General features: G+C 39.0%; 1 protein-coding gene across 10 annotated transcripts in view; it reads left to right on the top strand.

Moving 5' to 3' along the window:
• GFRA1 (GDNF family receptor alpha 1) overlaps positions 1-27,015 on the top strand; it is a 292,085-nt gene that overhangs the window by 231,518 nt on the left and 33,552 nt on the right. For all 10 annotated transcript variants that reach the window (XM_072623462.1, XM_072623486.1, XM_072623453.1 and 7 more), the window contains 3 exons: positions 2,499-2,608; positions 7,167-7,301; positions 12,487-12,668. In XM_072623462.1, the coding sequence (XP_072479563.1) occupies positions 2,499-2,608; positions 7,167-7,301; positions 12,487-12,668 (427 nt within the window). The remainder of the gene's footprint in view (positions 1-2,498; positions 2,609-7,166; positions 7,302-12,486; positions 12,669-27,015) is intronic.

Here is a 27,015-nt window from a genome sequence, read left to right as displayed (position 1 = left end):
CTAGCATGGAAACAGAAAGTGACCTTTTTGTCTCCAGAGGTAAAGGGAGATTGGTGCTGCTGGGACAGGAAGAATACTTTGGGGCTGGGTTGTACAATGCAACTTGAACCCCAGCTGCCTGAACTATATTTGGCCTCTGGAAAGTTAGACGTACAATACTACCAGATCATTAACTTTCATGACCGCAGAAATTCTCCTGAAATTAACACAAAAATCAAGCTGGATACGATTGGAACCAGTTGAGTAAGCCTGAACCTTCTTTAGGGATTTCCCATGAAAAATAAATCCTTTAAACAGGCTATGCATTAAGTACCTAAGTTTTATGTCCTCCAGCGTGTTCAATTACAGTGGAACCCCACACCCCAAGAAAAACAAGGCAAAAAGGAGAAAGAAAAAAGAAGGCAAGAAAGCAGTCTTTCAGGGAACTCTATGCACACGGACTAAACCTCATCTCGATATTACTGACTTCTACAGCTCTTGTTCAGGAATTTTGCAAAACCATTTAGCTTCTTAGCATTGCCATTATCAGAAAGCATTATTAAGTACATCTCAATGTCCCACTGTGTTCAGTGCTGTACAAGAAAATTAAACAAGCACAGGCTTTATCTGGGTCGGAGGTGGGGAGAGATGTTAGAGTCTGAAGAAAAAATACTGAGAAATAGAGTGTATATAGATAGTGCAAAAACAAAGGATAAATACAAATAGCTGGAATAGAAAGGAATCACGTAGTTTTTCATCATTTGCTCAAGGAAATAACCAAGTGCACATGTATACCATGTGGCACTGTAATGGGCTGTGAATTTCAATTTACATAATTACAAATTTTCATCTCTGTTAAAGTGGCCATAATGTTTTCTTTTCTGGGCTTGGATAGGCCCTTAAAAAATTCCAAGCTAAAAAGGGACTGAGACTTCTAGCTCAGAACTTGAGCAGCTCTTGTGCTGTCCTGATTTAGTATTCCCTTCCCTTACGGCCCCTGAAGATAATCTGAATCCCACCAGAGCTCCTGTGGGGCCCCTCCTTCTATTCTCAAGCTTTTAGTGAAGAAAAGAAAAGAAAAATTACTCCCTTAGACTACTGTGTAAGAAAGGAAAAGCAGCATTGGAGAGTTGCCTAACAAATAGTGATCCAAAGGTATCAGTTACCCCAGAAAACATTGCGTGATGTTTCATAAGTGGTTCAAATTCTCTTAAAATCCATTATGGTCTCATGAGGGGGTTGTGAGTTTCAAATGATCCAGTGTGGATACAAGTGTTTTGCAAACTCTTAAGATACTTTATAAATGTCAGTCATCATTATTTTACCCCTGCACTCCTGCATTCATACTTGAAACACATCCACAGGCTCTTCACTTAAGAAAGGTACATGACCATAGTTCCTCTTGTAATTTGTCCATGTTACAGGTTTTACTGTCTTGTTCTATATGCAGCATCAGCACTGCTAAAGAAAATTTAATATGAGCATTCTTCAGGGCACTCACTGGTAATCTGCAAGCCACTTGGGCACAAGTGTTTAAATGAGACTGCTTGGCCAGTTGTCTAAATGCAAGATACTTCTCCTCTGAGTTTGGCAGACTCCTCGAAACTGGCCCCACCTTAATGGATGATCCTAACCTTCCTAATCTACCCAGAAAGAGAAAGCAGCTAGGTAACTGGTGGTGGTTAGAACTCTAAGCCAGGAGTCAGGAAGACCTGAGTTCAAATCTAGCTTCTAGTTAGTATCTGTGTGACCTGGGCGAGTCAATTCATCCCTATCTGCCCTGGTTTCCTCATCTTTAAAATGAGGATAATAATAGCACCTACCTCCCAGAATTATTGTAAAAATCATATAAGATAATGATTATGAAAGGGCTTAGCACAGTTCCTAGCGTGCAGTAAGTGTTATATAAATGTTAGGTATTATTTACTGTGTGTTACAGCTTTTTTTCTCTAATCATGGCTTTTTCTTAGCTCCTAAAATGAAATAGCATTTGGTGTCACTTGTTTGAAATAAATTGCCATTCTCTTAGACTAGTAGGCGAGGGGCAATTTGCAAGGCAGATTCAGGTCCTTTTGAAACTGGTAAGAATTGTAGAAGCAGATGGGCTGTGGGCTCTAGGATCATCTTTAAGATGCCAGGGAGACATGTTTCTGTGTTAAGTAAATATTTTTCCGGTGTCTGCCTTGACTGTGTGAAGAAAGCATATTTCTTGAAAGATGTAAATAAGCAATGTCAGGAAATAAATATTGAACAGAAACTTCAAAGCACCAAGATTTCTCTTGTTATAAGCCTTAGGGGCACCACTGTAAGCAAGCAGAGAGAGAGACAGAGGGAAGACTTTTTGTTGTTGGTTGCCGTTTGGAGGGTGTTAATGGTTTAATGTTTCACGTGTTATATGTTTATATAAAAAGGGATATTGACAAAGAAAATGATGCAAAAGTTGTCTGCCTAGAAGCTTAGGATTTTTTTAAAAACTCACATCTTCCCCCCCACCCCCACCCCTTTTTACCACATTGCAGATCTCGCCTTGCGGATTTTTTCACAAACTGCCAGCCTGAATCACGGTCTGTTAGCAGCTGTCTAAAGGAAAACTATGCTGACTGCCTTCTTGCCTACTCTGGGCTTATTGGTAAGATCTGAAGGGGATTGGGGGGAGCAGGGAGAAAGAAATGCTGTCTGCTTTACAAATGCCCACAAACTCTAGCTACCTGACTATCTGTAAAATTGTTCAAACATTTTGTGCTATGTTTTGACTTATAAGCCCTTTAGGAATACTCTGTAAAGAAAAAGATGATAGATGGAAAAGGACGAAGACTGAAAGTGAGGATCATTAAGGAAAGGAAAAGGACAAGAGAGGAACTGAGGAGCATGCTATTGAGAAAACTAGTGGTTGGAAAACTGACAGGGTAAAAAAAAACAGAAGAGAGAGAACTGAGGTTTTGGAAGGAGAATCAAGTCAAACAAAGTTAATTGAGAAACTTGGTAGAATGGCAACTTGGATGCCATTTGATCCTGGAAAATGTTATTTCCCTACAGATCACTCTTTGGAAAGATAATCCTTAATGTTGGTATCCATCAATGAGTTAATCTCGCTAACTCAACCCTTGGTGTTCATGCATATCATGGCAGACATAAGCATCCTGGAAAACTGTCTCCTTTCCTTCCAAACCCAAGACATTAGAAGAGCATTCTTGTAAATGTCTAGGGGGAGATGAGATTCAAAATGACTCTGACTGTTTGGGAAGAAACCAGGAGGGTAGAAATCCTAGATGTAAAATGTAGGCAGGCAGGTAGAAGGGGAGGGAGCTGCCTGCGCTACAAACAGGTGTAATAGATAGCAGGAGTCTGTGGGCTTCCGTTCCATTGTGATTGGCATATTCTAAAACACAGTGAAGGGGACCAAGAGATGAGGGAAATCACAGCTGTCAGCAGTGTAATAGTTCTGTCACCATGTATGTTTCTAACAGGTGTCGGTGTGGAGGTTGAACAAATCTCTGAACAGGTAAATACCCCACCAAGAGCAAAGGTACAGGCAGAACCGTAACCAGAAGGGAGTCCTCTGCAAAAGCCAACGAGGAGATCCAAAAAGTATTGAAATTTATTCAGAAATATCCCCAGTATTTAGGCACAATTATTACTACAACTTTACAATCGCTTTTCTTAAAAAAAGATATACAGGATATTTTGTCAGTCATGACTTATGTGAACATTTTCGTTTTCAGTGACATTTCCAGTTAGTGTGTTCTTTTTAGGAGATGTTCTGAATTTGCATTCACTTCTCCCCAGTAAATGAATTAATAATCCTTTATACTAGGGATTATTTCTGTATTAAGTTTTAACTTCTAGTTTTTAGCAATATTTTTCTTTGCTTTATTTGCCCCTGAACTGGGGTGCTGCATTTTAAGAATTGGCAAACTTGAATATCTTCAAAGGAAGACATCAAAGATGCTATGAACAGAGATCTTGTCAGACACAAATCAATTTAAGTATCTTGGGGATGTTTCACTTGGAAGCCAGAAGACCTGGGGCCAGGGAACATGATAGCTGCACTCCAGAATTTGAAGAGTCATCCTGTTGAAGAAGGATTGGTAGTCTTCTGCTTGACCCTAGGGTTGCAACTAGAAGATGTCAAGAGACAGATTTCTGCTATGTATGATGACAAAATTTCCAACAATTGGAATAGTCTGAAAATGGAATGCACCATCTCTGGAGCGAGTAGGTTCCTCGTACTAGATTAGTGGACACTGAATGGTGTTGTCAGACTATAGAAAGCCTTCTTGTTCCTTAGACTGGGCTCGATGACTTGGAGGAGTTGGAAAGGTGGTCCTTTCAAACTCTGAAATTCTGTGATTTGTAATTATTAGTATTATTTTCATGTCAGCCTTTTAAAATGTTAGAAACTTGGGTTTCTCTTCTAATGAACATTCAGGAGATCGTTGGGAATCTGCAGCTAGTAAGACCTCCATAAATTGGAAAAGTAGGATTACTCCCCACCTTTCAGAATTTTTACCATAATCTCCTCATAACACCTTGAACTGAATGTCTCATGAGCACTGTAGTATTGTCAAAGTGTTGTGCTGTATGATGGTGACTGAGTCATGGATTTTGTGAGGCCATTCCCTGACTTGGGGAGTTGGCATCACTTTAATTCTTAAATACTTGAAAATCAAGGTAACAGTGAATGTGTGACAACAACGGCTGGTGTGAAACTCAGCATGCTTTGTAACTCTCCTTCTGTACAGATTACTTAGGTTGTTTAATTATAAACTCCTTCAGAGCAGGGACCATGGCCTTTTTATATGTATATGAAGTAGTTGGCATAGATTCACACACCCCTGGATGCCTAATAAGTAACTCCCTGCCTAACTTACTGATTTTCTCCTTCTATGTTTGGGGTTCATAGACCTTTAAAACCCATGGAGAACTTCTGTAAACAGGAGTGAGAAGCTTGGTATATGTACATCAGAGGCCACAACTCTCATTCACACCATTATGGCCTGGATTGGAATGGAGAGCCCTTTGTAGAAACGTTTCTTGTAGCAATGATTCTGAAAATGTTTATATACATGGATCACTTTGGTGGAATAGGATAATCCACCAGGCTGTTAATACTTCCATTACACTTCTTTGACTTAGAGAGAGACAGAGAAAGATTGAGAATGGAAAGAAGGAAGGAACGAAGATAAGAAGAGAAAAGAAAAGAAAGAAAACCTAAGCAAGATCATTGGGGAAACTGGCAGTGTCTGAGATGAGTCACTTATGAGATTATAACTAATATCTATGAAAGTAAATGATTAATAGAATTAATTAGTAGAAAATAAGCTTGGCTTCAGAAAAGAGGTATGAAAAAATATCACCCTCTCCCTATTCTTTGGCAGAGGTGTGGACTCCACAGATATGTAGCATTCCAAATAATGTCAGGTATTTTTTCAAATGTATTGAATAATTTTTGGTGAATTGTTTCTTTTCCTTTTTTAAATAATTCTTGTTTTGGCTCTTTGGGAGGGAGAGGTACAGGGGAAAATTTAAACAGTATATAAACAAAAGATATTGATAAAATCTATTTTTTAAAATAAAAGGAATAAATTATTAATTTATGCCCATTTAGGCATTGTCAGAGATAAGATTGCTAAGGGTACCACTTGGAGGGTCTTTTAGGGTCAACACGGCCTCAGAACCACTGTTTTAGAGAATTACTTTCATCTGCTTTGTAATAGAAAACATCTGTACACTTAATGTCTCATGAGCTTGGATCCTAAAGGCAAAAGTTTAGGTCATGTGTATGTGATGTGACATTGGTGACCTTCTAAGCTTGCTAATGTCATTCAGGTATCCCCACATGCTTTTTTCTTTACTAATTTTATTTATTTTCAGTGTTCTACAATCACTACCATATAACTTAGATTTTTTTCCCCTCCCTTCCCCTCCCTCCCCAAGACAGCATACAATTTTATATAGGTTCTACACATACATTTCTATTAAATACATTTTCACTATAGTCATGCTGTGTAGAAGAATTAAAATGAATGGGAGAAATCATAAAACAAACCAAAATGTGATACAAAAGAAAATGATCTGCTTCATTCTGCGATTTAATTCCATAGTTCTTTCTCTGGATGTGGGAGGCATTTTGCCTTAAAAGACCATTGGGAATTTTTTAAGTCCTTGCATTGCAAAGAAGTTCTAAGTCTACCAGAAAAAAATCCTTGTACACTGTGGTTGTTGCTGTGTACAGAGTTCTCCTGGTTCTGCTCCTTTCACTCAGCATCAGATCATATAAGTCTTTCCAGGCCTCTCTGAAATCTTCTTGTTCATCACTTCTTATAGCACAATAGTATTCCATTACATTCATATAGCATAATTTATTCAGCCATTCCCCAATTGATGGGCATCCCCTTGATTTCCCTTTTTTGGCCACCACAAAGAGTGCTGCTATAAATATTTTTGTACATGTGGGACCCTTTGCGATTTTTATGATCTCTTGGTGATACAGTGCTAGAAGTGATAATGCTGGGTCAAAGGGGATGCACATTTTTGTAGCCCTTTGAGAATAGTTCCAAATTGCTCTCCAGAATGGTTGGATCAGCTCACAGCTCCACCGACAATGAATTAGTGTTCCAACTCTCCCACATCTTCTCTAATATTTATCATCTTCCTGTTCTGTCATGTTTGCAATCTGATAGGTGTGATGTGGTATCTCAGAGTTGTTTTGATTTGCATCTCTCTAATCAGTAGTGATTTAGAGCATCCATATGCTTTTGAGGGAGCAAAATCAAAGTTCTTTAAAATACCAGATTATGGAATATTTCTCCCATGTCTTTGGTCAAGTTGATTCTTTTTTTGCTTTTTTTTGCAAGAGAGCTAAGGAGATGCTTTTCAGTTCATGCATTCTCAACCAATTCTACTATGCTCCAAATAATCTATTATATTTGTGAAAAGAAACAAGCTGCTCTTGGAATTCAGATTTAATTGTTGAAGCCAATGTATAAATTATCATATTATGAGATAAATTTTTATAAAAATATACTGTTTACTATAATTTCCTATTCAACTAACACACTTATAATTACTTGCCAGCCAGTCAGTCATTGACCACATGAACAGCATATTTTTTTTGATGTGATCAAAAGGTCTGTGTCTTCTTTGAGTGTGACTGAGCACTGTACATGTTCTGGTCTCTCCTTCAGGCACAGTGATGACACCTAACTACATAGATTCTAACAGCCTCAGTGTGGCCCCATGGTGTGACTGTAACAACAGTGGTAATGACTTAGAAGAATGCCTGAAGTTTTTGAATTTCTTCAAGGACAACGTGTGTCTCAGTGAGTAATTCATGGTTCATCTAAGAAACTGGGTTACACTTGTTTTCCAGTGACTTTCTCTCTTTTCTACCCTCTTAACATTGGTGTAGTAACAATTTCATTTACGTGTTTGACCATGTTGGGTAATATGAAGTGCATTTGAGCTTTAGAACCTCGACCCAAGGAAGTGCATGTTACTGAGTCTTTGAATTCAAGAGTCTAAGACAGACAGTTCAGCTATCTGAACCCTTTAATATGTCTGTCTTGGGTTGGAGATAGAGGAAGAATTGATACACAAAGGATCTTAAAACCTGAGTGGAATTTACAGTATGAGAAACTCAGATAGACTAACTGGGGGGAAAATCACAAAGGATTTTGATGAAAGAATAAAAAATACTAACATTAAGACTTCTTCCAGCAGTCAGGTCTTCAATCTGGAGATGGGTTATCATATCATTTACCAGAATGAGCTTATAGTGAGCAAGGTCCCTGTCGGGTGAATTGTATTACTTCAGCCATGTTCACATGGTGAACATTTTCCATGGTCCTTTTGTTAATTTGGGTAGGTAAACAGTGTTGAACTGTTAAGCAGCAGAAACTAGTCAAACCTAGACAGTACCAAGCTACTCATCTTTCTCTCATGACACAGGGTTTGCTGTCTCACTCCAGTCGTGTGTTAGAAAAAATTGAGGCTGCTTCGGTATCAATATACATTCCAAGTAATGCAAATGATATGTAAGGACAGTTTTCTATTCATCCCTTGGGTCTGAAGAACTGGACTCAGGGATTTGTCTTTATAGCAGGCCTGTATGTCTGTATGAATTCTGGAGAAAATAGGACAGGTTTAGATGCTAGGAATCAAGATGCAGTCCTTCCTCCAAGATGCTCTTATATAAGATTCCTTAAATGTCAACCTCCGTCCTCTTTGTACAGTGGGCATACAAGTATTTCCCATGGAAAGATCGCTAGACTCAGAAGACCTAGGTTCAGGCCCTACCGTTTTATTTTCTTAGTTAGCTGAAAGGAATATCTCACCCTTAATTTTGTAAAATAAGGAATAATGTCAGAGAATTAGAGCTCATCTAATCCAGCTCCCAGGAAAGTGAGGCCCATAAAGGTAAACTGTCATGTCTCAATTTGTAGAACTGATAACAATTAGGATTTGAATCCACATCCTGTAACTCAAAATCCAGCATCCTTTTCACTGTTAAACTGTTACATCTCATAGAATTGTGAGGAAAATTATTTCTGAATGGCAAAAGGTGGTTTAATTTGTGCTATTATGAAGCAGAAACTAATTTTTATTCTTAAAGCTCATAATCCAAGTAATTTGTCTCTTTATATCCTAAGCAGTTTATTCATTCAACAAAAAGTGACCAGATGTCTCTGTTATTCCTTCTAATGTGCTCGGCACTGTACCCACTCATTTAATATTGCATTTGGGGGCCTGAGTGGATGGAAATCCAAACCCAATAAACCCTAAGGTGTGAGATGCAGAGGCATTTCAGAAGACATTGGCCATCCCCAACCCCTTCTTGGATTCAGCATGTAAATCTATATCAAGGAAATGTGTAAGCACATTGATTACAACTTGGAATTTTTGCTTTGTCTTGATTTTTCAAGCATAATAGTTCTTGCTTTTCTGTCCTGTGCTCTGTCTTGGCAGAACACCACTTTTAATGGAAATAAAGTAATGACAGTAAAGGTCAGTGTGAAAAAAAAAATGATATTCATCCTGGCTGGGGAGCTTCTCCTTTACAAATACATAAGAGTTGGTTCTGGTGAATACTATTGTAGCCTCTGGAGGAGGGGAAATGGGGAAAGTTGGGGTCATTGTTTCTAAAGACTTTTCAATACCAGTAAAGGTCTGCAGCAGAGGTCAAGAACCTGTTAAAATTATTCACAGTGGTTCATTCATACTTCCTACAGAAGTGACAGTGAGAAGGACTGAGAGCCTGGATGTTAAATCTAGTTAGTGAAAAAAAGTGTTAGATCTTGAAAAGATGTTGGCATATAGGGAAGTACCATCCTAGAACACTAAGATGGTGATTAATGGGGTCATTGTGATGATCAGGAAGATCCTGAACTCAAATCAGACATCTTCTGTTTCCTATCTTTGTGACTTGGATAATTCTCTTAACCTCTCTGGGCCTCACTTTCCTCATTTCTAAAATGAGGGGGTTGAACTCTGTCATATCCAAGATTCCCTCCCCGTCTAGCTCATGATACGTATCCCTTTTATAACCAAAATCTTTTAAGATGTGGGGTCAGCAGGGCAATTAGTTGGCACAGTGGATAGAGCACTGGCCCTGGAGTCAGGAGGACCTGAGTCCAAATGTGGCCTCATACACTTACTAGCTGTGTGACTCTGGGCAAGTCACTTAACCCTGATTGCCTCTAAAAACAATAATAATTAATAATAATAAGATGAGGGGGTCAGCTCAGCACTCAAATTCCTGTTAAGGTGTGGTTCTTACCAGAGTGCCTTGGATAGCATTACAACAACAAAATTCAGCCTATTGCTGTCTAGGGACATAACTGTAGAGCTTGGAAGGAATTTAGATGTCATGTAAGTCAACCTTTTTTTTTTTTTTTTAAATACCAATGAAAATGCCAAGGCTTATAACGATTTAGGGACAGTTCTTAATTAAAATTTTGGTTATTAGGAAAGAAGGAAAAGGTCATTCACAAGTCTAATTCATATTAAATGTAAGGAGAAAAGAAGAGTATTGCAGGAAAATGTAGCTTTGGTAGTGCATAGTTTAAGGAAGCTCTTGAATTTTAATTTAATTTAATTATCTTTAATTAAGATAATATCATAATTTCATTTGAAGATGAGTTTAAGATTCTAATTTCAGGATTGATATACAAGTTTGTGCTTTCTTTAAATGGTAAGCAAAACTCCAAGCAAGTTACTTAACCTCTGTCTACTTAACCATAGTTTCCTTATCTATCAAAGGAAAGTAATAATAGTACCTACCTCCCAGAGTTGTTGTACAGATGTTATTGTTGTTTGGTCATTTTCAGTCACATGCAATCCTTCGTGACCCCTTTTTGAGTTTTCTTGGCATGGAGAGTGAAGTGGTTTGCAATTTTCTTCTCTAGCTCATTTTACAGATGAGGAAACTGAGGTAAACAGGGTTAAGTAACTTGCCCAGGGTCACACAGCTAGCATCTAAGGTTAGCTTTGAGCTCAGGTCTTCCTGAGTTCTGGCCTTGTGCTTGTATCAGTAAGCACCCCAACATAAACAGGGGAGCCTACTACCACAGGTTCTTTGCTTGGCTTCTCTAAAAGGAAAGGCAACTTTTGAGGGGTTAGCAATCACTTTAATCAAGAACAGATATCAGAGAAAATCAAAATCAACATTTCAGAACAATCAAAAATCAACTGACCACTTCCAATCTGCCTGACCATTAATATACATCCAACTTTAGCAGAGAGGGAAGCACCAACATCTGAGTTTTCAAAGCCAGGGGCTCCTTAGTGGCTTCCCAGAGTCTTATCTGGCATGCAGAACTTCTTCCAAAAACTAAGCCCCAAAGAAAAACCTCATCCTCAGAATATATACTTTTCAAAGCCAGAGGGCATGACCCTCTTACCCAGTGCCTCAATAGAAAAAGCAGAAGATACTTGGCACCCTCCTACAAAACGAGGGGAAGATCTTTTTTAATCACATTCAGATAGAGGCATTGTACTAAAACAAAAACAGCCGGAGTTTCTACTTTGCTTGGCTTCACAGTGCTCTGTTCACTGTGCTGCCTCCCTGTTGTTGTAAAGAAGCAAGAAGAGAGAATTTGCATAGAGCCTTGCAAACTGAAAGTGCTCTACAAATATTATTATTATGGATGCCATTACTGTCATCATTATTTGTTGTTAATAACTGAACAACTGTCTTGTTGACGACCTGTCTTAAACAGTAAAAAACCCCTGTTTCTGGATTTAGTTAGGATAATTGCTTGCCTTTGTCCTGCTTTCCCTGGCCCCATTTTTACCTGTTCAGAGATGTAGAGATTGCAGTGGCACAAAAACATTTATAATGATTTGCAGCAGTTTCCTCCAACATGAGAAACATAAAAATTTTAAAAACAAGGTCCCAATTTAGTGGAACTTAAAGGATAACAATTTTAGAACAAAATGTCACTCTAAGAGGAAGATTAGACTTAAATTATTCCATCTTGTATATAGAAAAATGCCAACTAAGAACGCTATATTAACAGTTTGCACATTCAGGTCCCAAATGAAAATGTTTGATTTCTTATACAATGAATATGAAATAAGAAATTCCTAAATCCACGCCGATTCCCTGAAGACCTGATTAAAAACTGTTTTTCTATTCATTTGGGGGCTGGGGACTAAGGGGAACAACACACAACCAATTGACTCTTTGCCATTAAAAAAAGAAAAACATAGTTTAATCCCAAGAAAATTATAATAAGCTTCTAAAATTTTACATTGTAAACTTTGGACTTAAGCAGCTCTGCCCTTACCTAATTATGCAGATTTTGTTTGGAAGACTAGAGGAAAAAAAAAATAAAAGATCATCTTCCTTAAACCATCACATATTTATAAAGTTTGTTGGTGGTTGTTTTAATGAAACAAGCTGCTTTAGGGGAATAAATAAATGGCCTGTACTTTTGCTTTAAACTTGTCATGCAGTGGAAAGAACATGGATGTTGTGATGAGATCACTTGGGTTCAAATCTTACCAAGGATGGATGTTTGCTATTCTGTGTCTTTGGATCAGACGCGGCACTTCCCTGGGTCTCAGTTTTCTTTGTCTACAAAATGAGCTCAGTCTCTTCATCTGTGAAGTGAAGGTGTTGGAGTCGAGGGCCTCAGAGGTTCCTTCCAGTGTTAGGGCTATGATCTTGTCAAAATTGGTGCCTTCTTGTCATTGAAGATCCTGAGTCTCTCAATTAAGGTCCTTTGGGACTTGAAAATACTGATTTGCTTTTAACTTAAAGGTTTGCCTTTCTGTCAAGGTTATGTGTGGAGTTCATGAAGGTTCATAAGCCATAACAGAGCTCATGCTTCTATGACCATATTTCCAAAGCACTCAACAGATACATATTTCAGAAGGGATGATTTCATCGAAAGAAGTCTGTGGGTGAACCAAGAATCCTTTCTTTGTTCGGGCCACTTGGGCTACTTGTAATGTTTACTATTTGACCTTGACTTTGACACTGGCTTCTCCGTTTCCCTACAGAAAATGCAATCCAAGCCTTTGGCAATGGCTCTGATGTGAACGTGTGGCAGCCAGTCCTCCCCGGCCAGACCACCACAGCCACCACCACAACAGCCTTCAGAGTCAGGAGCAACAAGTCTCTGGGCTCAGGGTCCGAGAATGAAATCTCTTCCCATGTTTTGCCACCTTGTGCAAACCTACAGGTAAAGAGATACGATAAACCCATGATTGCCGAAGTGGGCTGTGAAAGAAGAGACAGATTGGTCAGTGGAGAACATCCCCTGAGAATATGCTACATGTCCACAAACATGTGGATAGTTGCTTTTGTTTTAGTTGTAAGGTCGACATCTTGCAGTGTTGTCTCTGGGGCAGTGAGGTATAACAGGAAGAACTGGGTGTCAGGAAAAAATCTGAATTTATATTTTGGCTTAGGCTCTTTTCAATGGTGAGTTCACGAGCAAGTTGTGACTTTCTGGAGCTCTGTTTTCTCGTCTGTGAAACGGGGATGATGATAGCTTTAGTACTTACCTCATGGAGTTGTTTTAAGGATCAGATGCGATTGTGTGTGTGTGTATGTGTGTGTGTCTATGTGTGTAGTGTCAGGGGTCTTGCCAACCTGAAAGCATTGTATAGAAGACCACATGACTAGCAAGTGATGAAGCTGGGACTAGGACTCATTCCACGTAACTCCAAATCTAGTGCAACGTGATTCTTTGTCTTTGGTTCACACTTCACTTCCTGTCTCCTCTTTAATCTACTTTTCTGCTTTTTCTTATTCGGTTCAGTATTTTTAGAAATGTCATTGTGATGTCTCTACATCATGTGATACATACACATGTACCTACACATATATGTGTATACACACACACACACACATATATAGTATTATAGCATGGATTTGTGCTTTATTAGGGCACTTTGTGTGTAGTGCTTAATAAATGCTTCATTCATGCATTCATTCATAGTGGAAAAGAACTCTGGATACAGAATCAAAGAATCCAGGTTCCAGCGTTGCTTCTCCTATTTATTATCTCTGTGGCTTTGGTGGAGTTATTTTGTCTCTTATCTATAAAGGAGATGATTAATCTAGGTGATCACTATAATACTTTCTACCCCTAAATACATGACATTGTCCATATTTCCTGAACATCCTAACTAAATTGTTAAACCCTTTCTTGAAGAGAAGGCACACCCTGTGAGGGCTGTTAGACATCTAAGAAGTCTTGGAAAATAGAGAGTTCTCCCTCCAGTAAGCATTAAACAAGTCAGTTATCACCCTATCCTTAAGATTTATCATTCCACTTTTTGTTGCCTTAAAGAAATGCTCCATGCCAGGAAATTCACAAAGCCCGCATTTTGCACCCTTCAGTGATATGCATGATTTGGCTGCACGGAGAGCCAATATTTCAGCACCAACACATAAATACCCCTCTTTTCAAAGAAGGAATTTGTGTTACCACTGCTGGGTTGCCCTGGCAACATCAAGAAACACATGAACTCTATTCCCAAGAAACAGTGCCTTTCCTTCTCCTGTATTAGTGACAAAAACTAAACTTCATCAATAGAAAGAAAAGTAACAATTAAAGTGTGATGTTTGTCTTGGGGATTGCCATTTAGCTGCTCAGCAGAGAGAGAAAGTAGAAGTGAGAGACTGGAGACAGTAAGGAAAAAGAAACGCTTCCAAACCACTTCTCCCTCTCCCATGATATGCCAGATTGAGTGCTAATTATTCCTTGGATTTACAGAGGGTTTTGCTTCCTGAGAGGCAATTAAGTGTTTCTTGTATATACCTTATCTTTTTTAGATTCACAGCTACTGTGTGTATCCTACAGGTCTGGGACAGGGCGGATAGAACCCTCTCCTTACTGTGTTTAAAGAAATTTATGGTGTTGTAGGGCCAGTGAATTAGCTCCTACATTTTTCAGAGCAGAAGAGAGAGAGAGAGAGAGAGAGAGAGAGAGAGAGAGAGAGAGAGAGAGAGAGAGAGAGAGAGAGAGAGAGAGAGAGAGAGAGAGAGAGAATGTGAACATTGAATAGCACCTCTTTTTTTAACTACATTTTCACATCTCATTGGCTCATTGTAACCATGCTGTGAGGTATAGGGGGCAGGTGTCACTTCTGTATTACTGATGAGGGAGCTATGATGTATAAAAGTTCAGGTGCTTTGCATAAAATGACCTCAGCTTTGTGATCAAGCTGGGACCTGAACCCATGCCCCCAGAATTCTAGCACAGTGAACTTTCTGCTACATCCCATTCTTGATAAAACCTCAACTATCTCTGAAGTGAAGAGATAGAAAACATGATATCAGAGCCGGAAGAAAGTCTAGACAGGGAAAAAATAATCCTCAGTCTTTACACATTAGCATTGGCCTAAAGTAAAAGACAATGGGAGCAAGAAAAATCATTGCTCGTCGTGGAAAATAGGACCTATCAGTCTAGCCTTAAGGTGGAGAAAAAGAGGAATATAAATTGAAAACAACGCCCTGAATTTGGAATCGGAGGACCTTCTTTCTTGTATGACCTTGGGCAGTTCCCTGTACTTCAGGAGTTTATTATTTTCATCTGCAAAATGAGCAAATTGGCCTAGATGAGATCAAAGGCCTTTTCCCATCCTATATTTATGATTTACTGGGTTTCCCGAGGGCAGAGGTTTAGACTTTTGAATAATGCAATCTGCAACTTATTCAATAATCCAGAGTTTGTGTCAGGAAATTTGGACGCAAAGTTACCTACTTAATGGACAGATAACAACACCCTTCTTTATTTCTGCCTTGGTCTCAAGAAGGGTAAGTTCTGTATGTAAAAACTGGTGAAAATTTTTCTGGTTAATCAATTTGTGTGGCCTGAAAATATGTATCAAGATTGACTCATGGGTAGGAATTTGAGGTCCAAAGAGTCAGGAGGAAAAAGTAGTGATTGGAATGGGAGGAAATGGGGGTTAGTGTTTTTTTTAGGGTGTTATGTTTCTGTTCCTAATTTTAGAGATGTTGTCAATGCTTATAATTCTCAAAGTAGGTTCTCTCTCTCCCCCTTCCCCATTCAGTCCAGTTCTTTCCTTCTTTATCCCATGTGAATTCCCCCTTGCCAAGGGGTTCTAGAAGTGCCTTGAAAAGTTTCCATTCTCCTACCCTGGTGTATCTTTACCCAGAATAAAACTAACCTGAATCAGCCCTGGTTCCACTTGTAACAGATTTGGACCAAGTCTACTGCCTTGGCAGATCTAAAGTTCACATCCCATGAGAAGTGTCCCCTTGTAATATTTTTAAATATACAATAATATGATGAGAAAGGTCGTGGGGAGTTGAGTTCTGTCTTAACATTTGAGATAGATTTCCCTTTTGGAAGGTAAAAAAAGAGAGAACAAACATTTTGAAGTCAGCTTTAAAAGTATGATTCTCAGTAAACCAAGCTTAATTATGTTTCAAGACACATCTGACCATCAGGGTGGCATCAAGATATGGTGTGTATACAGTATATCTGCAGCTCCCATTAAATGAACTTTTTTGCATAAAAAAGGAAAAGTTGATTGATTAGTATAAAATGTCATAGAAATGTCCAAGTTCTAACCCCCTGAGGTTTTAAAATACAGGGTATTAGGTAACCTGCCAAGCTGCCATGTCAGAGCTAATTGGCAGTCATATTAGCAACAGAACTGGCACCGTCTGTGCTATTGTTGGCACATTTCTTTGACTTGTACAAAGTGGCCATGTGAAAAACAAAGAGACATTAATAATTCCACCCATTTATTTCATCTTCTATACACTTGAATGGTCTGGTAACTGGAGAAGTCTTGGGATATTTAAACAAAATGGATTGTACTTGCCGCTTATTTAAAGTAAATATTTTTAGGAGATGTAAGCTTTTGAAAAATTTCCATTTTGCATCATCTACTTGATTTAGTGCAAGGGATTTGAAGTTACAGTCTCAATGTATTATTTGTATACCTTGGGTTCCAGCAAAGTGAAGAAGTCCGGGGTTCAGATTTTTGTGTTAAAAAAAGCAATTTGGGAGAAGTATCACTTTGGGGACCCAGTATTCACCCCAAGATTAAGCTCCAAAGACATAATTCATGCATTCTTGTCTTTTTTTCAGCCCCCCAGAGGAGTGTTTTACAACTTAATATTTGATATTTATAAAATTCTTTAAATGTTACAAAAATGCTATACATAATTTATCTCATTTGAGTCTCAGTGGTCCCCAGAGGGTAGGCACTACAGGCATTTATTAAACTCTGTTTTACTGTTGAGAAAATAGATTTAAGAAGGTTATGTGGCTTGCCAGCAGTTATAAAGGCAAAGTTGGAGGTAAGATTTGAACTCAGGTCTTCTTGATCCCCAAGTTCATAACCTTTGTGAAATAGGTAAAGAATTATTATTCTCATTTTACAGATGAAGGTAATGAGACTCAAAGGTCAAAGTGAGTCCTGCTCAAGGATTAACCTCTTAGATACCCCTTACATGAGATTCATAAGATATGTCATAATATTGAGAGGTGAAAAGGACTTTAGAGGCTATCAGGTTCAGTCTCCTTATTTTATAGATGAGGAAAGTGAGGCACAGACTTGCCTAGGATAACCCAGCTAGTAATTGTATGAAACAGGATTCAAACTCGGATTTTACTGAAACCAAATCTAGTGCTCTGTTCCACCTAACTGACTCTTGTGGCCAGAAATAAGTTGTTTCTAGAGATTTGCTGGTGAAAATAATTCTATATCCAAGTTGCTATTTTCATGTTCCTAAATTTGGGAAACTCACCTAGTTATACTATTAAGGAAGTTATGTAGGTAATTACTACCCAGATATACCTTCTACTCTCCCTCCTCCGCAAAAAATTATTGAAATTTATGTTAAGTTTAGACAAGTTTAGTATGGCAGAGCAGGGTAAAGGTATATCAGGTCTAGTAGAAATACTGTTAATCAGAAACTGATGACACACAAAGTGTTTGCTGTTTCTTCCTTAATGATCAGATTTTCTTTCTTGAGGAGATGAGACATGGTCAGACTCTTACATCACAGACCGAAGTATGGGAATGGTCTTTATAAGATTCATCTCCACCATCTCTCCGGAAATAGATGTACCATCATAAAAGCAGAGGCATTGGATAAAAGGCCAGGTTATGAAAATTAGCCAGAACGAACCAGGCATCTACAAAATGCCTTAGGTTTCCAATTCAGGTCCAATTAGTTTTCTGCCCCAAATTCCAGTGAAGCTTCACCATGTTGGATACTTTTGAGATGTGCTCAGCTTTTGAGTATAGATCATAAGTTCAGGGTTCCAGACATCAGTGGCCACAATTTTCAAATGTGTGTATTGCCCATGTGGGATAGGTTTATATATATATATATTTTGGTGGCAAAAGCTGATTTAGCTCTCTTGGTCCACATCTGGAAATTTAATTCAGTTCAGTTCAGGCAAACATTTATGTACCTTCCTTGGGCAGATTACTCTACTTGATTCTGAGGAGACAGAGATTAATAAGGAAAGGTTTGCATTTTATAGATCGTCATTATGGCAAGAGAACTCTAATGAAACAACTACCTAAAATAGCCTTGTCTACAATCAAGTATGACATTCTGTTAAAAGAAACAAAACTATATTACACAAATAATTTAATAGTGTAGAAGAGAGGTACAAAGTTGTATGTGCATTCAGGGCACAATCTCTTTTCACTCAGTTGATTAAGAAAGACTTATAAAGTCTTTGAGGTGGGCCATATATAGATTCATAGAATTTTAGCAGGTAGCTGCTGGTGAGCTGGGTGGTTATATGGCACAGGTCAGGAAGACCCGAGTTAAAATCTGTCCTTGGATACTTACTATGTTACCCTGAGCAGGTCACTTAACCCTGTTTGCCTCCATTTTCTTATCTGTAAAATGAGCTAGAGAAGGAAATGGCAAACTACTGCAGTATCTTTGCCAAGAAAATTCCAAATTGGGTCATGAAGTCATCTATGACAAAAGTGATTGGTGGAATAGGGGTGATGGCCGTACCAACTGAGATTAATAATGGGAAAGATAAGGTGGGGAAATAAGATGGTCTGGTGAATAATGAATAGTCCAGTTTTGCTAAAGGATATGTCCCAGAACTGGTCTTTTGATTGGAAAATCATTGCCTTTTTAGCTGTATTATGATTTGACATTGTGACCCATACCCAAGCCATGACATCCTGATTTGGTCATGGTAATTTGAAAAGTACCTTGATTTCTGGGCAAGTATGAAGTGGATCTGTTATAAACCAGTAAGACCATTCAAAATACACACACACACACACACACACACACACACACACACACGCACTCTCAATCTTCTACTAAAGCTGAAATTTTAAAAGAAACCTAAAAGTAACATTAATATTAGACCAGAGATGATTATTCAAACCCCCAAAGTACCTGGGTCTCCACCAGATATAACTGAATCACAACTGTGCCAAATTAGAAAAGGTTGAGTTTTAAAAGGAAAGCCGCCAATGGGTGTTCCATAAATCATTTGTGCCAGCAGACTGACCCCATTATGTCAGCTAATCCTGGAGATACAGGAGGTAAATTTAAATCTTCTAGAACGGAGCACTTAATCAATATTCTAAATGTTTTTCTTACAATTTATGCTAACAGAGCAATGGGGTGCTTTAGGGTCCTGTTAATCTTTCACCAGAGGACCAGGCATTTCTGAATAGGGCCAAGGTTTGAGGAAGGGTACTTGGGGAATTGGTTGGGATTGTAGCAATCACATTCTTCCCTGAGTTGTCTTTTCAGAGTGGCAGAAAGGGGCAAAGAGATTATTCCCAGTCATATAGGGAAAGGAAAGTAGGAAGGGCCTAACCATGCAACCAATTCTTAGGGCTGAGGAAGGTCAGAATATTGTCATGTATTCTAGACTTGTCCCTTCTAGGTCTAAAATTACATCAAGGGTATGAGATAAAGTTAGGGAAGAACATGAGCTAATAAATATGTGAGGAAGGGGAATAGAAGGGCAGGTATTTAGGTAGCATCAGCCCACAAGAGGCAATGCTTAACAAAGAAAAAATGCTAACATGGTGTAAGAGAAGACAGGCCTTGTTGGCCTAGGAATCAGTAGGTCTTTGTCACTGTCTCGGTGCCTAACTCTAGGCAAGACACTTAATCTCTCCCAGCATCAATCACCTACCCCATCTATAGAAGAAAAGGCCTGAATTAGTTGTTTCAGGTTCCTGTAAGCTTCAGCATTCTTTCATTCTACTAAGTCCTATCTTCCAGCACCCCTAATACAGGATCATGAGTCACTGCTGAGTCTAGCTTACTAGACATTCATAGTATTATAGATTTAGAGATGAAGGGGAATTTGAGGCAATCTATTCTGCTTTTCTCATTTTACATATTAGGAACCCAATGAAGGTCACATAGGTAGTAAGTAATAGAGTCAGGATTTGAATCCAGATCTTCTCACAACAAATTTAGTACTTTTTCCACTACATTATACTGTCTCCTTCATAAAACTCCGAAAGCAGGCAGACCATAGTTCAGACAGGTTTAGGAAGTGCTCTCAGTGCTTGCCATGTCTTTTCAACCAGAAGTAGCCTTAGGAAAAAGAGATGCCTTTGCCTTGTGTTGGTGGGAGTTTTCATGTTGTTCGTCCTTCCTTCTCAGTGAGGACCATGACATCAGGAAGGTGATGCTATGACATGAAAGTGAATTGGATTTAAATGAGGAAGAGGTGTGAAAAGTCACCAGCTTCACTTTTTGCTCCAGAGCCATCTGAGTTCAGTGACCAGATATAGATCAGGACAACTGGAGATGACCCCAGGACTTGGAACTGTAAGGATATAAGGGTGTTTCTCAATCAGTGGCTCACCAGAAAACAGATTTCCAACCAGAATAATATATTACTAATCTTCATTTAGTTGGTCAACTATTTTCTCTGGCCTTACATATATGTGTATATATGTGTCTGTGTGTGTGTGTGTATGTATATACATATATATACGTAGCAGTATATATGTATATATATGTATGTATATACATATATATGTAGCAGTAATAAAGAATCATCTTAGAATCAAAGCTTTCAGGTAAACATACTAAATAAATCACATCTTCCTTTTCCTTTTGTTTTAAAGAGTAATGACTGAGCTCTAGTCCCCTTTCTGCTTCCCGTAGATCAGATGTCCCAAACCTTTGCTTCCCCATTCTGGTCCTGCCTATGCTCAAGGACAAGCAGGATTTCACATTGGTCTGTCTCAGACAGTGCTCTATAAACTAAGCTTCTGTCAAAGATACTGACCTACTTGTGTTTCTACTAGTGTAAGACCACTCATACCACTGAACTCACATTATGACACAGTGGAGACTCTGGTGGCAGACTGTCTGGGTTCAAATCCTGTGACTGATACTTCCTTTGTGATCACGAAAAAGATCACTTAACTTCTCTAGGATTCCGTTTTCTCATCTGTGAAATCAGGGTGGAAATTGTACTACATAGTCTTTTAAGATGCCTTCTAACTATAGATGTATGATAAGAGCAAAGGAGCATAGCTCAATGAAATGCTGAACCTATGCCATGCATGGTTACCCAAGATGGACAGGTCATAATGGAGAGTTCTGACAAAAGGTGATCCACCAGAGAAGGAAATGGCAAATCACTTCAGTGTCTTTGCCAAGAAAACCCCATAGGCAATCTTAAAATGATACAAGAGATGACACCAGAAGATGAATCCCTCAGGTTGAAAGGTGTTCACCATGCTATTAGGGGAGAGCAGAAGGCACCTACTAGTAGCTCCATTAATAATGAAATAGCTGGCCAACGCTGAAAGGAAGCTCTACTGCTGATATCTAGTGATAAAAGAAAAGTTCTATGCCATAAAGATCAATATGCATAGGAACAAATAGCCGAGGAAAGAGGGAAGGAGAAGGGAAGGAGAAAAAGATATATCCAACTGAATGCAGAATTCTAGAGAATAGTGAGGAGAGAGAATGTTTTCTTAAATGAACAATGCAAAGAAACAAGAAAACATTAGAATAGAAAAAATGAGATCTCTTCAAGAAAATTAGAGATACCATGGGAATGTTTCATTGGGTATGATAAAAGACAAAAATGGTAGGGACTTAACAAGAACAGAAGAGATGAAGAGGTAACAAAAATACACAGAAGCGCTACATAAGAAAGATCTTAACATCACCGATAATCACCATGATAACGTGATTACTGATTTAGAGCCAGACATCCTACAGAATAAAGTCAAACTGGCCTTAGGAAGCATTGCTAGCTAATAATGGAGGTGATGGACTTCCACCTGAGCTACTTAAAATCCTAAAAGATGATGCTATTAACGTATTGCACCCAATATGCCAGAAAACTCAACATTGGCCCCTGAAGCAGAAAAGATCAGTGTATGTCCCAGTTCTAAAGAAGGGTGAGGCCAAAGAATGTTCCAGTTACCAAACAATTGTGTACTCATTTCACACACCAGCAAGGTTATGCTTAAAGATTCTGCAGGCTAAGCTTCAGCTGAGAATTTCTGGGAATTACCAGAAGGAACAGGCTGCCTTTCAGAGAGGCAGAGGAACTGGACACTAATTTGCCAACATTCACTGGATCTTGGAGAAAGCAAGAGAGTTCTAGAAAAATATCTACTTCTGCTCCATCTAAAACCTTTAAGTGTGTGAATCACAACAAAATGTGGCAAGTCCTCAAAGAGATGAGAGTACCGGATCATTTTGTCTCCTGAGGAACCTATATGCAGACCAAGAAGCAACAGTTAGAACCAAACATGGAACAATTGAATGGTTTAAGATTGAAAAGGGAATAAGACAAGGCTATGTAACTGATATTCAGAGTACATCATGCAAAATGCCAGTCTGGATGAATCAGAAGCTAGAATTAAGGTTGTCAGGAGAAATATTAACCATCTCAGATATGTAGATGATACCACTCTGATGGCAGAAAGTGAAGAGGAATTAAGAAGCCTCTTGATGAGGATGAAAGAAGAGAACAGAAGAAGAAGCTTAACATCCAAAAACAACTAAGATTTTGTCAGCAGGTCCCATCACTTCCTGGCAGATAGAGAAGAAATGGAAGCAATGTCAGAGTTTATATTCTTGTGCTCAAAGACCACTGTAGATGGTGACTGCAGCCATGAAATTAAAAGACACTTGCTCCTTGGAAAGAAAGCTATGGCAGATCTGGACAACAAACTAATAAGCAGAGATATCACCTTGTTGACAAAGATCTGTATGGTCAAAGCAATATTTGTTTGTCTCTTTCCAGTAGCAGTGTCTGTGAGTTGGACCATTAAGGAAATCTGAAAGCTGCAGAGTTGACACTTTTGAATTATGGTGCTGGAGAAGACTTTTGAGAATCCCTTGGACAGCAAGGAGATTGAATCAGTCAATACTTAAAGAAATGAATCCAGGCTATTCAGTGAAAGATCAGATACTGACGCTGAAGCTCAAATACTTTGGCCACATAATGAGAAGACAAGATTCATTGGAAAAGACCCTGATGTTGGGAAAGATTAAAAGCAGAAGGAGAAGGGGTTGGCAGAGGATGAGATAGATAGTGTCATGAAGGCAGCAAATAAGAGCTTGGACAGGCCTTGGGAGATAATGAAAGATAGAAAGGCCTGGTGTGCTATGGTCTATGGGATCGGGAAAAGTCAGACGCAACTGAACAGTAACAAAAATTGCAGAGGGACTCCACAGGAGAACTCTGTTCTCTGGGAAACATGGAGAAGAAGACACACTCACTCTGAGTGAATGTTATTTACTCAAACCTTTAATTCTTGGCTAAGATAGTGGGAACTCATACCTCAGTCAGAAAGGGGCCATTTTCCCACAGCTAAGGAGGCAGTGCTATTCTCGGATTCTGTGCAATGAAGGACTGAAAAATACAATACCAAATAATATAGGCTTTGTGTCCAGACATTGGGAACCTCAGCCAACTTAAACAGCCATAAGACATGGAACTAAGAAATGGGTGTCACTCATCTCATGCTTCATTTAGGAACATCTGTAAAATGCAGGAGCTAGACTAGATGGCTCCTAATATCCTTTCCATCTCTAAATCTGTGATCCTATAGGGAGCAAGATTCCTTCTTTAGAAAAGGTTGAATTAATGATGTTGGAGCCAATCTTTCAATAACCTGACCTCCAGGGTACCACTAGCTATTAGCTCCATGCATGGTCTGTGTTTCCTTGAGGACTCTCTCTCTGTGTATATACATGCGTCCATATACACATACTACATACACACATACATACACACACATATAAATATAGACATATAGACACATACACACACGTATGTGTACAGTTATATATGTATCTACATACATACACATACATATGGAGGAAGCAAATATCTGTGTTTGTAGACTATAGAACTAGGGTACAGATCTGTCAAAGAAAGGAGCGTCAAGTTGGCTAACTTAGGATGAACAGGGTACAACGTCCACCTAATTAATGGTAGTAGGGTTTTGTTTTTGTTTTTTAAATTCAGAAATAGCATAAGAAAAACTGAAGATGCCTTTGAAAAATGAGTGACATGATATCCGTACTCTCCCTTCTACATTTCTCTCATAACCTATCCTGAAAGTCTCATGAGGGTAGCTATGCACAAGAAGAAGCACCTTGTCTTCTGATACCAGAGGGAAAAGTAGAGGATGGAGGTGGGGATGAATAAAAAGAACCTGTGGTGATCATTGTCAGCATTTACAAGTCCTGCTTCCACAGAATTTAGCATTCCTGTCAATATTGATACTTCTAACATCTTGACCTCTCAGTCCATTTGCTTCTTTAGCTCCTATGACCTTCATCTACCATGACTCAACCATCCATAGAAGTGGACACACTCCATACCTTATCATCTTGACATTTGTGCCTATAAGATCCGCTACTTTCAAATTCCCTTTTCCCTGTTATAATTTCTTATCTTTCTACTTCTCCCCCTTCCATTTCTCTTAAACCTATTCCTGGCCTTTTCTTAACCCCCAAACCTAGAAATTTTCTTGATCTATCAGGTTATCATATCTGTATTGGCTTTACTTGCTTTCTAAATTTTAGTTGCATGATCATCCATTTCAACATCGTGCTGCCCCATGCCCTACAACCCCATCTTGCTCTTCTGTTCCCCCATGGCCAATCTCTTGCCATCTGCCTCTTTCATTCATTCACCTGATACGCTTAGCAATAATTGAGGAAATCACAAACTGCTGACTGTTTCCACTACAGATTCTTTCTGTCTAACCTTACTGGAGGCTTCATTTCATCCCAAAAATCATTTTATTCACCTTTTGATAGACTACTTATCACATTCCCTACAGAAAGTATCCCAGGCATTTTCCTGTTTCTTGTAGGCCACAGTTTCATCTCATTCCTTCCTCTCTCAGTAGATGACCTTGTTTCCTATTTTATTGAGAAATCAAGGCCATCCACCCTGAGCTCATTTATCTCCTGTGCTTCCAAAACCTCTCTGTGTGATCACCCATCCTCTACTTTTCCCTCTGGTGTCAGAGGACAAGGTGACCTCTTTTGTTATGGTTAACCCTTCCACTTGTCCCCTTCATCCCATTTTCTGCTATGTCTTCCAGGATTTTGAATCATTAATTAATTGATCAATCAATAAACATTTAATAAGCACCTGCTATGTGTGTAAAGCATTGATCATTCCTTCATTTTCACCAGATGCTCCTTCTTTTATCTTCAGCCTCTCCCTCTCAACTGGCTCCTTCCCTTTTAATCCATAAACATGCTCATTTCTCCCCTCCTGATGAAAAAAAAAAAAACCACATACACACATACAGCATTTTGTAACCCTGTCAGGGCCTCAAGCTATTATCCTATTTTTCTCTTCCCTTTCACCTTTAAACTTCTAGAATTAAGAGGCTGTTCTTTATGTTTTTATTTCCTCACCACACACTTACCTATAGTCTGACTTTTCATCCCCATTACTGCATTGAAATTACTGTCTGGATTCACCATTGACCTTTTAGTTGATAAACCCCATTGCTTTCTCCTCAGGCCTCATCCTCTTTGATCTCTCTGTAGCATTTGATTACACAGCCCACCCTTCTAAAGCCCTCTTTGAAATCTTGTCTTCTTCCAAGGGTGGAAAATCTGCATCCTTGAGGCCCCATGTGGCCTTCTAGGTCCTCACGTGCAACCTGTGAAGTTTAGATTCAGTCAAAGGGTTGCACTTGAGGAGCTAGAGGGCCACATGTGACCTGGAGGCTACAGATTCCCCACCCTTGCTCTACATTCTCTTGTTTGTTGATCCCACTCACTCCTAGGAATATGGTGATCATTTCTATGCAAATGACAACTGCATCTTTTATCTGTATCCCCAGACTCTTTTTCAAATGGCAGGTCTGTATTTCTAGTTGCCCACTGGATACATCAACATGGATGTCCTCTAAACACACACTCATCGTGTCCTGAGATGAGCTCATCATCTTCCTTTAAACTTTCCATCTTTTCCCCCTTTAAACCTTTACGTCTTCAAGCCTTCAAATAACCTTACATTCAATTTAGGTAATCCTTTGGCTTGGACTGTACAGGACATGATGCTGGCAAACACATGAGGTAAAGATGTGCTTTTCTGTTTTATTGGGTGTCAAGGTTTTTTCCAAGATCACATCTGTCACTGAATCTTATGTGATGTGAACATAGTTTTGGAAGATACCTTTTTTGAAGAGGACCTTGAGCATTAAGGACGTATTCTACACCAACGAGGAGATTCTTTTACCAAAAGGCCTTTGAGATGACGGTTGTTTTCAGCAATACATTGAGGAGATTCATGTGGAAAACATTTTTTCATAAAAAGATTTTGTAGAGATGAGAAAGAAGGCTTAAGTAATACAAGTAGTCAACTTTTCAGTTGGCTTTTTAAGGGGACTGAATGGAGGAATCTCTCATCAATTTGTTTCCCAATCAACTTGATGTATAGAGTGTGTGGACTTTTGTTTGGGAGCTTTTGAGAGGGACTTCCCATGGAATGTGGGCATGCTTGCTGCGGGGAAACCCAGAACTGCTGATGATTGATTGGTCCTCAGGACTATGGATTCTTATTGAAGGAATCACTCTTCTCCATGGTCTACAAAAGAGATCAGTATGATTTCCACCCTCCCCCACCTCTCTCTTTCTGTCTCTCTCTCTCTCTCTGTCTGTCTCTGTCTCCCTCTCTCTTTCTGTCTCTGTCTCTCTCTCTTTCTGTCTCTGTCTCTCTCTTTCTGTCTCTGTCTCTCTTTCTGTCTCTCTGTCTCTCTCTGTTTCTCTCTGTCTCTGTCTCTCTTTCTCTCTGTCTCTTTCTCTCTCTATCTCTCTCTGTCTCTCTATCTCTGTCTCTCCCTCTGTCTCTCCCTCTGTCTCTCTGTCTCTCTCTCTCTCTCTCTCTCTCTCACTCTTTCTCCCTCTCCTTTCCTCCCTCCCTAGTAAGAATTATGCCCTTATGCTCTTTCTATTATATTGGAATCTTCCCTTCTTTGAAATACTTTGAAACTAATGTCTGAGTAGATTTAAAATCATGCCACCATCTTCACAGATTTCTTCTCATCTGTATCATTTGATCAGGTCCAGGTGCT

Source organism: Notamacropus eugenii, chromosome 1 (genome assembly GCF_028372415.1).
Source record: "Notamacropus eugenii isolate mMacEug1 chromosome 1, mMacEug1.pri_v2, whole genome shotgun sequence".
Lineage (NCBI taxonomy): Eukaryota > Metazoa > Chordata > Mammalia > Diprotodontia > Macropodidae > Notamacropus > Notamacropus eugenii.
This window is presented reverse-complemented; position numbering and strand designations above follow the sequence as displayed.